At 43.1% G+C, this 15,653-nt stretch overlaps 1 protein-coding gene across 4 annotated transcripts in view; it reads left to right on the forward strand.

The window, feature by feature from the left end:
- The first annotated feature begins 315 nt into the window (after positions 1-315).
- ACSL6 (acyl-CoA synthetase long chain family member 6) overlaps positions 316-15,653 on the forward strand; it is a 322,864-nt gene continuing 307,526 nt past the window's right edge. For 2 of the 4 annotated variants that reach the window (XR_012231381.1, XM_073571208.1), the window contains exon 1: positions 316-475. Coding sequence is in view for 3 of the 4 variants with exons in the window: in XM_073571208.1 (XP_073427309.1) it covers positions 427-475 (49 nt within the window). In the remaining variant the exon portion in view is untranslated. The remainder of the gene's footprint in view (positions 476-15,653) is intronic. The other 2 variants (XM_073570889.1, XM_073570811.1) reach the window with 2 other exon arrangements.

Genomic DNA, 15,653 nt, shown 5'->3' on the forward strand with positions numbered 1-15,653 from the left:
ACACACTACATCCCTGTTGGGTGATGATGATGGTGCTGATGATGATACACACTACAGCCCTGTAGGATGATGATGGTGATGATGATGATACACACTACAGCCCTGTAGGATGATGCTGATGATGGTGCAGATACACACTACAGCCCTGTAGACTGATGGCAGCTCAGCCTCGCAGAAAGCCTGCAGCCCCCATTGCACACACGCTGCAGGTAGCTTCCAGCATGAGGTTACTGCTGTGCACAGTCCACGTGCTGCCGGATCACTGCAGCAGGAGGAGCGAGGAGGGAAGCAGGAGGTCCCAGAAGAAGAGCTAAAAATACTGCGCTCCTGCATAGGCTGCAGCGTGTGCTCCGCCCGCCGATCACTGCAGTGCTGCCCGCCGCCTCCGCCAGCGCACTGGTCCATGGTGCAGCCGGCACAGGAGACATGCTGACATTCCTGGTGGTGTCTGGGGGCTCCATCTGGCTGCTGATGGGTAAGAGCCTGCATGGGGTGGGTCCTCCTTACTGCCCCCACACAGCTGGCACTGCAGCCCTGCCAGGATCATCTGGGGGCACTGGGTAATGCCAGCCTGCAGGGGTGTCTATAGGGCTGTGAGGGGTTGGGTGACCTTCTGTGGGGGAGAAACCTGTACGACTAGGTGCACTGAGGATTGGGGATAGTGTGGGGTTTGCTTGGGGCTGCATGGAAGTGCTCAGGGAGTTATTATGGGAAATGCTGCTGACATGGATAATAGCAGAGTTCTGTGATAGATCGATGCTATCTGGCAATGTGACTGTCTTCTTTCCCTCCGTGAGGTCCCATCTTTCTGGATGAAGCAGTAAGTTTGGGCACAGTCCTCATGGTGTGCTGCAGTAATGCAGGTGGAGGGGTGAGGCATGCAGTATGTGGGATGCTGGAATTCTTGTAGGTGTATATCAATATTGCAAAGCATCACTATCTTTCTAAATCTCTTCAACACCCCTCCAAATAAAGCTATTGCTGCAGTTAGGTCCAGTGTCCCTGGGAAATAATAAGTGGGGAGCAGTTTTGTGAAGTCACTATATTGCTTGTTCCAGGTAATGGCCCATGGCCGGTGATGGTTTCTTCCCCTGGTTGATAAAGGTTGATGAATATTCTGATCTTGACTCACTGCTGTTTCACAAGGACACCGAAATCACTGGTCCTGAGTCAGCAGCCATCACAGCCCCTGACAGCTGAGCTGCTGCCACCAATGGCTCTGAATTCATCACCAAGTCCCTGCCTTATATGCCGCTAATCAGGTTCAATGATTCATTAAGAAACCTCTCTAAGAAGACATGCAGACTGTACATAGAAGCATTCATTAGTATCGCTTGCCTTCATACATGGATGACATAGGGGTGAAGCTGGATTAATATTATATGATACAATGTGTCTCTTATTGTATGTCATGTAACTGCTAAATATTTGGTAAGGAGAAAATGTGTGTAAATAAAGTGTAGAAGGGATTTCTGGCCTTACGATACTGAAGACCTGAAGACCTCACCTTCTAGTCAATGCACGAGGATGTGATGTGCAGTTGTCGGCCATACACAGGGAGCAGAACTGCGCTTCCCTGGTTCCGTTCACTATACAACTCCTTCACTTTTTTTGTACATAGTTACATAGGTTGAAAAAAGACCTAGGTCCTTCAAGTTCAACCTTTCTCCACCACTTGTACATTTTGTCACTAAATTAACTATAACCCATAATGTTATTTGTACTGAGGAAATCGTCCAGCGCTTTTTTTTGTTAGTGTCGGCCACTACTACCTCCTGTGGTCGACATTCCACATTCCGACTGCTCTAACTGTAGAGAACCCTTTCTAAAGATGTTACAATTCACCTACAGCAAAGATCTTGAATGTTGTTGAATTGAAACCAGGTTTATTAGCAAGTTGCTTATTTCTTTAGTATAAGAATTAAGGATTCAGATTTATGTAAATAAAATCCTATAAGACTCCTAGTTTTGTGCTGCTGGGGTCCATACAGGGGAAATGTCCTCATTTTTAGTAGCAATTATCAAAACCATACACAGGTTCTTTTCTCATTTCTCAAAGCACTATTGTATGAGGATATAAACCCTGCTTATAGATGCCAGCTCACAGTAATCTCATTAATCATGGTAGTCACGACAAGAAATTTGTTTTTGACTCTCAATTTAAGGAGTCACCTTTGAGAAAGAGTGTAAATAGATAATTGGATCGATCCTTCTAATGCAATATGTTTTTATGAGCGTATTTAGAACCATGAGCTTGGCTCGATCAGGGGAAAAACAGTAAAAAGTTAAAGGGGTATTCCCATCTCAGACAGCACATGGGTTCTCTCTGGATGGACAGCTTTCTAGAGAGCTCTGTCCTCAGCCTATCGCACCTCTTCCAATGACAAGGTGGTCACTAGTGATGAGCGAGTATACTCGTTACTGGAGATTTCCCGAGCATGTTTGGGTGGTCTCCGAGTATTTGGATGTGCTCGGAGAGTTAGTTTCTGTCGCCGTAGCTGCATGATTTGCGGCTGCTAGACAGCTTGAATACATGTGTTCAGGCTGTCTAGCAGCCGCAAATCATGCAGCTACGGAAAACAGAAACTAAATCTCCGAGCACATCCAAATACTAGGAAACCACCTAAGCATGCTCGGGAAATCTCCAGTAACGAGTATACTCGCTCATCACTAGTGGCCACGCATGAGCGGCTCTCTCTTTTCACCTGTATGGCAGTTCTGCATTAATCCGCGCCATGATTTTCCTATGTACCTTAGAGAAAACCACCATAATTTCCATATGCTCTGTAGGTCTTCCACTTCATGGCGCAGTGCGTGTGGCAGATCACCCTGATTTGTACATAGCACATGAGCCAGTCAGCTGTGCTAGAGTAAGCTTCTGTCCACTCTCTGACAATGGCTGTCCATGTCTGCTTAGGGTTCTCTTTCCATTATCTCCCTGCATTGACGACCAGTAGGTTCTGCAGGATACATCCAATAAGTCACAACGTGCCTTTTATTATAGATTGACCAGAATTTCACATTTAGGAGTTCTGAGGACATCACGTTAGTTCTCTGCTTATTATGCCGGGACGCTGATTACAACTTCTGCTACTTAGGTGCTGAGGAGGGAACACTGTTATTATATCCTAGGTGTCACAATTTGCTCCGATCATTGTTCACTACCTTTTTTGATATTATTATACATTGCACTGGCTTTTTTTAGACCGTCAGATTTAATGTAGTCAGTGAATACAAGAGACAGAATGAAAAAGCTCTTTTGGCGATTCCCTGGGGTCCTGTGGATGTGTTTCCTGCACGTGCACTCTCTTAATGACTGAAGTGGGCTGATTTAGGGTCCCCATTAGTGAGATTGTGTGTCTCCCTCCACACTGCAGTCACTAGGCCATCAGTATGTATATGTTTTTTAGATGCTTTGTGTTAGTCTGGAGGTAGAGCTTTTCTAAATAATGTAAAAGAACGAAGAGCGAGTCGTCAGGTTTTGCTTAGGTCAGCAATGGCATATAATGACAGGATGATATGCTTGATATATGCTCTGTGCTCGCCAAATCATTTTTACCCTGGATGTTAAGCTACATTGCATTCCGCCTATTGATGTAAATTCTAATAAATACTGAGAAAATAAAATTCAGATCCACCAGTTATTGGAAAGGAAGGAATAAATGACTACTTATCTGTTTAAGATCTTTACATATTTCAAGGCAATGATTAATTAAAGGGGTCGTCCACTACTAGTCATAGGTTAATTAATTTAAGATACAAAGAGTGCACGCTCATCTCCTGCAGCAGTGTTGTTCCAGTAAAGTTGACGCCCCCGTTTACGTGACATTGTTATGTCACCTGCTGGCTGGAGCCAGTGAGCTGTTGCCCATCAGATGCAGCCTTTACTATGTCATCAGAGCAGACGACGGTCCTGACGAATTATTGATGAGCAGTCCTTGGCTGCAGCCATCACGTGACACAACAATGTCACGTCACCGCCGCAAACAGCGCGCCAAAATAGCTGGAATGGCGCTGCTGAAGAAGGTGAGCATACGCTGCTTTTATTTCATATGGTGTCCTGAATTGAGTAAACTTGGCATTATCATGTAGTTGACAACCCCTTTAATTTGTAATTATTGTATTTATTAGAAATATGGAAATCCTAGAAAGCTTTCATATGTACCGTAAATTTATCTCAGGGCTATATGATACAGTAGCACAAGACTTATGACCTCGAAGGTCAAAAGAGGTCAAGGATAGCGATCACAATGATGTGGGTTTGTTTAATATTGGAAACAATGTTCACAGATTTTTGGGTTTTGCTAGTAAACTGAAGCTGAACATATTACAGTCCTGACAGTGTAAATAATGCAATATGTTATAGGGCGGATCAGTGCTAGTACTATAGGATTTCCAACAATAATTGCACTTACGCAAAACTGATCATAGGACAGAGGTGAGCAAATATTTCTCCCAAGTGGCCACATGAGAGACTATGTCTATTGAGGAGGGTGAACCCACGGACCAAACCTAATTCTGCTTATTATTATGATTATTTTACATTTTTTATCACTTAATATTAAGAGGAATTAAGTATTGCTACTGCTATTAAATGTTACGATAAAGCTCATTATAACATGTAGTCTTGCCTTAGCAGCTAATCAGAACTGTATAATTTACTATATTTTATGAAGTTTATACAAAGTAGTAAATCATACTGCTCCTTTTATTCAGCCTTAAGTTTTGTTCCTTGTTCAACAGCCTCACCATACAGTACAATGCCCCCAAGCACAATATGATGTGCCGGTTATCCTCAAAAGTCCCCACACATAATATGATGCCCATAATGCCCCCCCATAGTGTGGGGAGGGTGACTTGACGGATGGACTTGGCTGAGGGGAGAAGGGACGGTTTGTGCACTGTAGACGGATGTTTGTAATGACAGAAGGGGAAGATGGAAAAGGAGTGCAGTACCTAGATTTGACCACAAGATGGCAGGGGGGAGCGTAGTTCAGGACTTGACAGCAGCTTAGGGCTTTAGAAACCGCTTAGTCATGGGGGGCGGGGAGATAGGAACCCAGGAGGGAAATTCCCGAGGAAGGGGATAAATAGGACAGGACAGGGTTCCAGGCTAGGCTAGTCCCGGGAGGAGCTCAGGAGGAGAAGACTCAGTACGGAGGACTGACAACGGTGGAGAGCTCGACCAGGGAACTGATAGGAAGAGACAGTCAGGGGGGTGGCCCTGACACAAAGAACCGCAGGACAGACGAGGCCCCGGGGGTACCGATTGGACGACGACCTCGGACTGGTGAAGCGCTAGCGGTAGATAGGCCTAGGGCAGCCCTAGCGAAAGATCTGCGAGGAACATCACTACAACTGAAGGAAGGTGAAGGTATCCGGGCCTGAATACGGAGAGCTGTAAAGGTGCTGCGGTGTATTGCTACGGTCATCAGGAGGACGGCCAATAAACTCGGACCTGTTGTACCCGAAAATCTGCCTCCGTCTGGTGTCTATGTCGTCTGGTCCCCGTAAGCAGTGGACCACCCCCCAATCTGGGCCCCTCCCACATTAGTATGACACCCCCCCACACACAATATGATGCCCCTAGTCACCTCCAAATAGTATGACACCCCAACTGCCCACACAGACTATGATGCTCCTACAGCTTTGAACACAGAATGCCCCCAACAAACAGAAGGATGCCCCCATCTTACACATCGTATGATGAACACCACAGCTTCCCCACCTACAGTGTGATAGTCTTTTACCCCATACACAGTATTATGCCCCACAGCTTCCTCACACAGTCCTCTCACATACAGTCCCCTAAACACAGTATGATACCTCCACAACTGTCCACACACATTACGATGACCACCACATCCTGGCATACACAGTATAATGGCCCCCACACTATGTATGGCCTCCACATCCTGGCACACACAGTATAATGGCCACCACACTAAGTATGACCACCACATCCTGGCACACACAGGATAATGGCCCCCACACAACGTATGATTGTCCCCACAACTCCCTACTCACATTTTAATGTCCTCACAGCCCTCACACAGTATGATGAGCCCAACCTCACAGCCCTCACACACAGTATAGTGTATCCCAGAATTCCCCAAACATACAGTATGATGTCCCCACAACCCCACCACGCAGTATAATGTCCTTCACATACCCCTAACAAAATGATGATATCCTAAAAGCCCCCCACAGAATTTGATGTCCCCATGGCTCCACATATAGTCTGATGAATCACATAGCCCTAAACACACAGTATAATGGCCCTGACAGCCCCACACAAACAGTATTATGGCCTTCACAGACCCTCACAAATTGTCCTAGCAGCCTTCCAGACCCCTATACACAGTATAAATTGCCCAACATGTTACCACAAAATTGGAAGCATAAAACTGTCTAAAATGTCTTTATATTCTTACGCATTACCATTATTGAACATTGGAAATTATTAACCAAGCTCTAACATTAAATACAGCCCAATACCATTTTTCCTTCTCTATAGGGAACGAACCTGTCACCAGCAAAAACGCTATTAACCTACAGAAATGGGGTTTATCTGCAGGTTAATAGTGTTGCTAACACGGTCGGTTCCCATACATAGCCGAACACTCAGTGGAGAAAATGAACTTTATTTCCCCCGGCAGCATTCGGCTTCAGTCACTATTGTTGCCCTGGCACTGGTTCATCCACCGCTCTTGTTGTTTCCGCGTTCCCCCCTCCCTGATTGACAGCCGGTCCCAATGCAGACCGAGTGTCAGTCAGTGCGAGGGGCCTGGTTGCAGTCGCCGCTTTGTATACTCAGGGCGGTGACTGAACCAGCACCAGCGCCACCCCCGTGTCTGAAACCGAATGCTGCCAGGGAGAATAGAGTTAATTTTCTCCCCGGAGTGTGGGCGCTGGCCAGGTTAGTAACCCTATTAACCTGCAGATTAACTCTATATCTGCAGGTTAATATTGTTTTTGCTGGTGACAGGTTCCCTTAAGAGGGTACTATGTAGCCAAATTCTTTACAACACTCCAGTCTACACTTGGCAATTTAAATGGTGGCCTTAGGTTTGTGTGACGCTGCATGACTATTGAACTTCAACTCCTAAATATCTGGATGTTCTGGTCTTGTACTTATGACACTTCTATTGCATAAGAAGTGCAAGACTATCTAAGAGAGAATTGGCATTGTTAGGTCCTGGTATACGAGAATCACCTTATCTTGGCTACCAGGTACACATGAATTGGCTGATTTATGCGCTAAGCGTTCTCAATTTTTCGTATTTCTAGTGCAGTGATGCCGGTTTTCATGTTTCGTGTTTGCATGCTATGGCGCTGCAGTGTGCTGCCTTGTTTGTTTGGTTGTGTATGAGTTGGCGACTCTAGGTAGGCAACTGTTCACACCTAATTCGTGTTTGGATGTGACGGTCAGTTTTTTGGTTTGTACCCATCAATCAATGGCCTAGCTGAGACAGTCACCAACACTTAATGTACATGCACACAAGGTCTTTAAAACTCAGGCTAATCTGTTGTGGTTTTTAATTGGAACTCCCTTCAGGAAAAAGCTGACAGTTTTTCCTGAGTTTTTAAAATGCTGCAAAAGATTCCAGGTGTCTTCTATGTCCTTGGGATCCCCATAGACTTCTCTATTTAGTATGTGGCTTCTTCCAAGCGTAAAACTCCAGAAGAATGATCAATTCACTTTTTTCAACCTGTTTACATTTTTTACACCAGAAGAGGTTAAGAGACAATTACAAGACTAAACTGCAAGTCATTATTAGATAGTATAAGGATGCAGTTGGACAGGTCCTGGATAGGAGATATGGATCACCTAGGTGGATATCCTCAGTGGTGTGAAGCCCGGAATGCAGATTCCAGCAAAATTAGGTTGCTTCAATATTTTTAAAATAGACTGTATTTCTGGGTCCAGGTTGTAGGAGCATCTAGAAGTGCTGGATGGGACTGGCTGCTCCCATATCTCCAATCTAGGCATTCAAAAAGGCTGCTGAGCTGTCTCAGAAGTTGTCTGGGAGTGAAGGTGGAAAGACCTATTGATGTATGTTGGTCAGACTGCTAGAGACTGGCTTAAAGTGAACTGTACTCTAAATGAGTGAGCCAGTATCATCTGAAAGAACTGTTTTGATTTTTGCTGTACCGTTGTGCTGGAGAAAGGCTATTTGGTTTCCTTTATGCTGAAGGCTTATGAAATTTAATAAACCTTCATGTTGAAGCAAGACATTGCCTGCCTGTGTGTGCCCTACCGACTTCGAGAGTGACTGAGCCCCTACAGTAGAAATACATATGTAAAATTATTTGAGCTTTTTTCAAGTTCTTTTTCATGTGGATTTTAGAGCCGACTCATCTGAAAAAGACATGTGTTCACATACTTAGCCCACTATTGTACACTATGTTCCAGCACATAAAAAAGGAACACTTTTTGCGATCTTAATGGTGGATGGACAGAGACTTGTGGTCTAGTTCTTACAAATGTAGCCCATATGATTAAAGTGAAATTAAATAATTGGTCCAATAATTAACATTTAAAATAGAATATCTATAACATTCTGAGATATGGGTAAGAAAATTGGATAAAATCAACATGAAGTTTGCACAATACGTGAAATTGACATTTTTAATGTAGAGTTTCACTTAGACCTAGACCTGACTTCTGGCCCAGGTAAGTTGAGCTTTACTCTATGACAGTGAAGCAGGTTAAATGCCCCCCTGTATGCAATACAAGGGAAAGTCACAATGTGATGTCATCTCAGTGCTTTATCAAGTTAATCCAGCTTTTACTGAAATTACAGTGCAGTCTCTTTATCCCCATGTGGAGTTCTGTTCTCTGCATGCCATTATTTTGGGCGATGGAAAATTAGATTGGAGGTTGTATAACATCAGAATTTCACACCATATTACATAATCACAGGGTAAACAAAGGATCCTCGTTATGTAGAGATACGGACTATACTGGGAATCATCTACGCTCCGAATTGCTCACAAATAATTAGTTGCACTTTAGTGCGAATCAGTAAATCTGTTATATCCCAACTGCAGTCTCATATCCTGAACGGATGGCACTACGTGGATAACTGCATATGACATCCTATAATAAATAAAGAAGATTAGTGGGGATTAAGGCCATGTGGAGAAAGCATGAAAAAAAGAATGACCTTAAGTTCATGTATTGCTGGCTATTTTAGGTCAGTGTAGCCTTCTGTGCCTGCCACGTAAGCTGCTGCTGATGGAGCGGCGTGGCTGTAGGAGGCCCCCGCCAAGCCGTGCCCTGACATGTGGTGGCAGTCATTATTCATGCCCCATAATAAATCACAATACTCTCCACCAATGAAAACCTCTGCTTCATAATATGACGTACATTGTTTTGCTGGCCAGTTTCTGGCCGCCGGTAAAGGCAGAGAAGCAGCCAGTGCAGTATCACTGTAGGTACAGATGCTCGCAGATGGGTGCACTCATTTGCCTAATCGAGAAAAATGATGTTTTCTGAAAGTATTCATGTACTAGCAGCTATTCCCTTAGGGGACCTCATAGTCCATGAATGTTGACTGCAGAGAATACAGCTGGTCTCTAGGGTCTCTCCTAGGTCTCTATGGGGGGCATTAGCAGCACTGTCATCCTGTAGCCCTGATTATTGTTGTCACTGTTACTAGTATTAGCTGAAACAAAAATGCACGCAAAAGCTGCAGGAAAAAGAATCGCCATAATCCTCTTGGGGTTTTTTTTATCAATTAAAAACCCACCCCTGTGAAAAATATATACTTATACTTATATATACTTATTGCATTTTGGGCCAAAGTTCTCCATAAGAATATTTCCCAGAGGAAATAAAAAACACTTAGAAATATCAAATTTTCAAAGATTTCTTATGTACAAAGAATAAATCTAATAATTTAATTGCAAAAATACTTTTAGAAAATGCTGAAATCCATCTGTGGGTCTCCTGTTTCTGTATCTTCTCTGCTTTGCACCAAATTACGTCACCTGACTTTTTTAAAGGTTTTATTTTTTAATTTAAATCCCTTCTTCATACCCAGTCATGACATTTTGCAAACCTCAAATCTCTTTTCCACAGAAAGGTGAGGTAAATGCAGCGACTTTTAACCCTTTTGCGCCAGAGCCTATTTTCTCCTTTGTGACCAGACCAATTTTCTTTTTAATTCTGACCACTGTCACTTTATGAGGTAATATCTCTGGAACGCTTCAACGGATCCCACTGGTTCGTTTCAACTGCACTAAGCGGTCATGAGTAAGACTGCTTAGTGCAGTCGAAACGCGTCGACTAGGTCATGTTGACCAAGAAAATTTTCTTTTGTATGCACTATTTTTTCTTTTGAAAAATAAATAGAAAAGGAAAATCCAGTCCTGTTGAGCCGGACTCCAATTTTTTCTATTATCCTTGATGTGAGGTGAGGCCAGGGCAAGGCCGGTGTCTGAGCAACAGGTGGATGAGCATAGAGCAACTGGGTCAACTGGAATTAAGTTTTTATAATAAAAATATCTTTTTTATCCTTATACTTGATGGCAAGCAGCTCTCCATTGCATTCAGCCCCTGACTGCCCCTTTTGGAACTTTTTTCTTTGACTAATGATTGTGGAAACCCCTGACAGTTTTTGCGACTGATCCCACATGCCCCTATGTTATGTTCAACCAGACTTTTAAATAGGGGTATGCTGGTGTAGTAGTTGTCAACATACAGATTGTAGCCTTTTTGTAAAAATGGAGTTATCAGCTCCTAAATGATTTTTCCAGATGTTCCCAGATAAGTAGGGCTTCCTGGTGGGTTTAGTTTAACCTCATAAATGCGAAATCTGATGTGTATCTGGTTGAACTCTCGCGCATTTTCAGGGATAAAAATTCTCCATTAAATGTCACCTGCTTAACCCAGCAGGAAGTACGGCGGCGTCTAAAAATCACTAAAATTGACAAATCCCCGGGCCCGGATGGGATACACCCCCGAGCACTGCAGGAATTAAGCACAGTTATAGATAGACAATTATTTTTAATCTTTAAAGATTCCATAATAACAGGGTCTGTACCACAGGACTGGCGTATAGCAAATCTGGTGCCAAGATTCAAAAAGGGGACAAAAACTGAACTTGGAAATTATAGGTCAGTAAGTTTAACCTCAACTGTGGGTAAAATCCTGGAGGGTTTTCTAAGAGATACTATTCTGGAGTATCTGGAGAAGAATAACCTCATGACCCAATATCAACATGGGTTTACAAGGGACCGTTCCTGACAGACTAATCTGATAAGCTTTTATGAAGAGGTAAGTTCCGGACTGGACCAGGGAAATGCAGTGGACGTGGTGTACATGGACTTTTCAAAAGCTTTTGATACGGCGCCACACAAAAGGTTGATACATAAAATGAGAGCAATGGGGATTGGGGAAAATATGTGTAGGTGGGTTAAGAGCTCAGGGATAGGAAGCAAAGGGTGGTTATTAATGGAGCACACTCGGACTGGGTCACGGTTAGCAGTGGGGTACCACAGGGGTCAGTTTTGGGTCCGCTTCTTTTTAACATATTTATTAATGACCTTGTAGGGGGCATAGAGAGTAGAATTTCAATATTTGCAGATGACACTAAACTCTGCAGGGTAATCAATACAGAGGAGGACAATTTTATATTACAGGAGGATATGTAAACTAGAAACTTGGGCTGATAAATGGCAAATGAGCTTTAATGGGGATAAATGTAAGGTCATGCACTTGGGTAGAATGAACAAGATGTATAGTTATGTGCTTAATTGTAAAACACTGGGCAAAACAGTCACTGAAAAAGACCTGGGTGTAAGGGTGGACGACAAACTCACATTTAGCGGCCAGTGTCAGGCAGCTGCTGCAAAGGCAAATAAAATAATGGGATGCATTAAAAGAGGCATAGATGCTCATGAGGAGAACATAATTTTACCTCTATATAAGTCACTAGTGCGACCACACTTAGAATACTGTGTACAGTTCTGGTCTCCGGTGTATAAGAAAGACATAGCTGAACTGGAGCGGGTGCAGAGAAGAGCGACCAAGGTTATTAGGGAACTAGGGGGTCTGCAATACCAAGACAGGTTATTACACTTGGGGTTATTTAGTTTGGAGAATCGAAGGCTTAGGGGTGATCTTAATACAATGTATAAATATATGCGGGGACAGTACAAAGACCTTTCTAATGATCTTGTTACTCTTAGACCTGTGACGGGGACAAGGGGGCATCCTCTACGTCTGGAGGAAAGAAGGTTTAAGCATACTCACAGACGCGGATTCGTTTTTTATATAACTGGATATTTATTGATTTTCCAATAGAAATTTACAGAATGATAACACATCAAGATGCAATGCATGTAATCATTCAATGCAAAACAGCAGACGCGGATTCTTTACTGTAAGAGCAGTGAGACTATGGAACTCTCTGCCATATGATGTTGAAATGAGTGATTCCCTACTAAAATTTAAGAAGGGACTGGATGCCTTTCTTGAAAAGTATAATAATACAGGGTATATACACTAGTTTCCTTAATATTGCGTTGATCCAGGGAGCTAGTCTGATTGCCGTATGTGGAGTTGGGAAGGAAATTTTTTCCCCCTTACTGTTTGCCACATGTTTTTTTTTTGCCTTCCTCTGGATCAACATGTTTGGGCAAGTTAGGATAGGATATGGGTTGAACTAGATGGACTTAAAGTCTTCCTTCAACCTTAATAACTATGTTACTATGTTACTATTTTATAGAGCTTTATTCTGAACCTTGCCCACTTAGAAGGAATACATTGTTTGAGGTGCAGCCTTCCTTTGAATTTTACAAGGGACTCATCAATAGAAAAGTTTTCTATTGGGGTGTAGAGCTTTAAGAATTTTTCTGTCAAGTCTTTGATGATGGGTCTGATTTTGAATAGTCTGTTATGTTCTAGGGCATCTCTGGGCAGGGATTGACTATTGTCCTTAAAATGCTAAAATCTCATAAGCATTTCATAATGGGTCCTAGGAAGAATGGCAGAAAACATAGTGGTGGCTTTAACAGGGCGGTTGGACCAGTAGGACCGAATGCTCATTTTTTTTAACAAGTCCCATGGCAAATGTAAGTCTTAAAAAGTTCTGGGGCATTAGTTGGGGTCCATAAATTTGATCTAGCATTAAAGGATCGCGTGAATTGGGACACGTATAAATTTGTTTGGAGAACAATATCCTCTAGCAAGCTGTCACAAACAAATTAAAAAATGTAATGGTCCAAAATTTTCCACCTCCACATTTATACTGGGAATGGCATTAAAATTAGGGATAAATTGATTAGCCAAATCCAAAGCCTTCCATCTGGGAAATGCTACATCCAGAGGCAAAGCCCCTTGGAAATTGGCATGTGCCAATTGACGAGCACAAGGGACAGCGCTAGTACAGGGCATTGTTCCCTGATAAGTAGGCATTTCTCCAGAAGCGCCATTTGCCCTTCTTGTTGTACTGGTCCTTGGGCTTGAGGATGGACAAGAATTGCTGCTCATTTCTGAGCTATCACTGTCACCACTAATAAAGCCCTCAAAATCCACATCGTCATCTGACACTGTGTAGGGAAGGTGGACTGATGGACGGACCTGTCTGCAGAAGGAAGGTAAAGGGTGTAGGGCATTGTAGATGGAAAACAGCTGGAGATAAAGAGAAAGGGTGTAATTGTACAGTTTGACCGTTAGAGGGCAGTGGAGAGTGTAAGGATAGGACTAAACACCAGCCTTTGGCTAGAAAAAAAAACGTTGCATCATGGGGGCAGAGTTACCAGAGCAAAAGGTGATAAAAGGCAGATGGAAAGTTCTGGAAGGGTCAGTCAGCGCAGGGAGCACAGGAAACAAGAAGCACGGCTGAGGAGGAAGGAAGTTGTGCCAGTTACGGGGATGGGCCTGACAGGATTAGCCGCAGACATAGACAGCAGAGGCCACAGACAGAGAAAAAAGAGAGGCCGGAGACAGAGACAGCCTGGGGTACCACTAAACTGAACGGACTCGGACTGGTGAAACACTGTGGTGGTAGGCCTAGGGCAGCCACAGTGACAGAGCCGCGAGGGACGTCCATTTGTCAACAAAAGAAGGTGAAGGTACCCGGGCCTGTGTACGAAGTCAAGCAGCTACTGTGTGTAGCTGAGGGAATCGGCAAGCGGCTGCTGTGTGCGACTGTAAAGAGTGACGAGCCGCTGCTGAGTGCGGCTGTGGAGATTGACAAGCAGCTGCTGAGTGCAGCTGTGGAGAATGACAAGCGGCTGCTGTGTGTGATGTCTTGTAGCGGCTGTGGGAGGCCGCGGAGGCTGTCGAGCAGTCACGAAATGAGGCTGTGAAGTTGTTGCGTAGCTGCCGGATAAATAAAAAAGAAGACCTGTTGGACACGATCCTGTCTCTGTCTCAAGTCTGTCTGTGGCCAGTAACGGTCCACCCCCCGGTCGGTGCCCTCACTCCTACCTTACCTACATTACACTGCACTTTATTCACTGTCAGAACATAAAAATGGATACGCCTCTTCTGCAATATAATACTGACGGTCCATTTTATTTGTTTTTATTTATTTATTTTCCAGAACTAATATAAAACTAAACAGTAATCATTATATTTTAATAAAAACTAAGTTCCTATCAAATTATGAATAATTACCTATACTATATTATTAACAAACTAACTGATGTGACTAACCGACATGACTAAATGACGTGACTGGTGTCAAATTATTGGTGAAACAAATCAGAACAAGCCTAACTTTAAGCCTAACCTTAACTTTAAATGTAATAATGATAGATTAGCACTGATACAAACAATGCTAGAAAAAGGGAGAGATTAATGGGGGGGGGGGATAAACTAGTATTAATATTAAACTCAACAAGGTGCATGAAAATACAGACACAATAGTATTGTTGTCAAGAGATCAAATATTACTGTCAATTATTGCAATTAGCCCGATGTTAGAGATCAAATATTACTGTCAATTATTGCAATTAGCTCGGTATTAAAAATATATATACAGTATATAGACTCCAAAGAAATGGCTGTAAGAGAAATGTAGTTAATTCATAAACTGTCAAATATTGCAATTTGCCCAGTAATTGAAATAGAAAATACAAGAAACAAAATTACAAGAAACAAAATTGAATATTGAAGCTGCAACCAATGAAACAGTAAACAATCTGGAGCTGCAAAAAATCTGGAGCTGTAAACAATCTGGAGCTGTAAAGAATCTGGAGCTGTAAACAATCTGGAGCTGTAAAAAATCTGGAGATATTAGCCATGAAACATATAGTGAGATTACCACATGGGGGTAAGTATAAAGTCCCGGCACTAAAAATTGTCCTAGTAGTCTTTGATTCCAGTACCTTAGAGAAGACATTGAGCCATGGTACGGCTTATATATCAAGGTCCAAGTCAGTAGGGAGAGCTGCCCCGGCCGGTGACAGCTACTCCAGGTAAATTCTTCGGCAGCAGGCGGGGATCCAGTCACTCAGTGTAGGTGCTGCGTGCTATGAGCAAATAGCTGATGCAGGGCCTGTGTGACTTTATGGATTGTAAGCTGTCCGCAATGCTGCTTTACATTAGCCTAACACTAAGCCTCTTTAGCCTAACCCTAACTTTAGCCTTACACTAACCCTAACTTTAGCCTAACAATAACACTAATTTTAGTCTA

This window comes from Dendrobates tinctorius, unplaced genomic scaffold (genome assembly GCF_039654945.1).
Source record: "Dendrobates tinctorius isolate UK_male_01 unplaced genomic scaffold, ASM3965494v1 ptg000001l, whole genome shotgun sequence".
Lineage (NCBI taxonomy): Eukaryota > Metazoa > Chordata > Amphibia > Anura > Dendrobatidae > Dendrobates > Dendrobates tinctorius.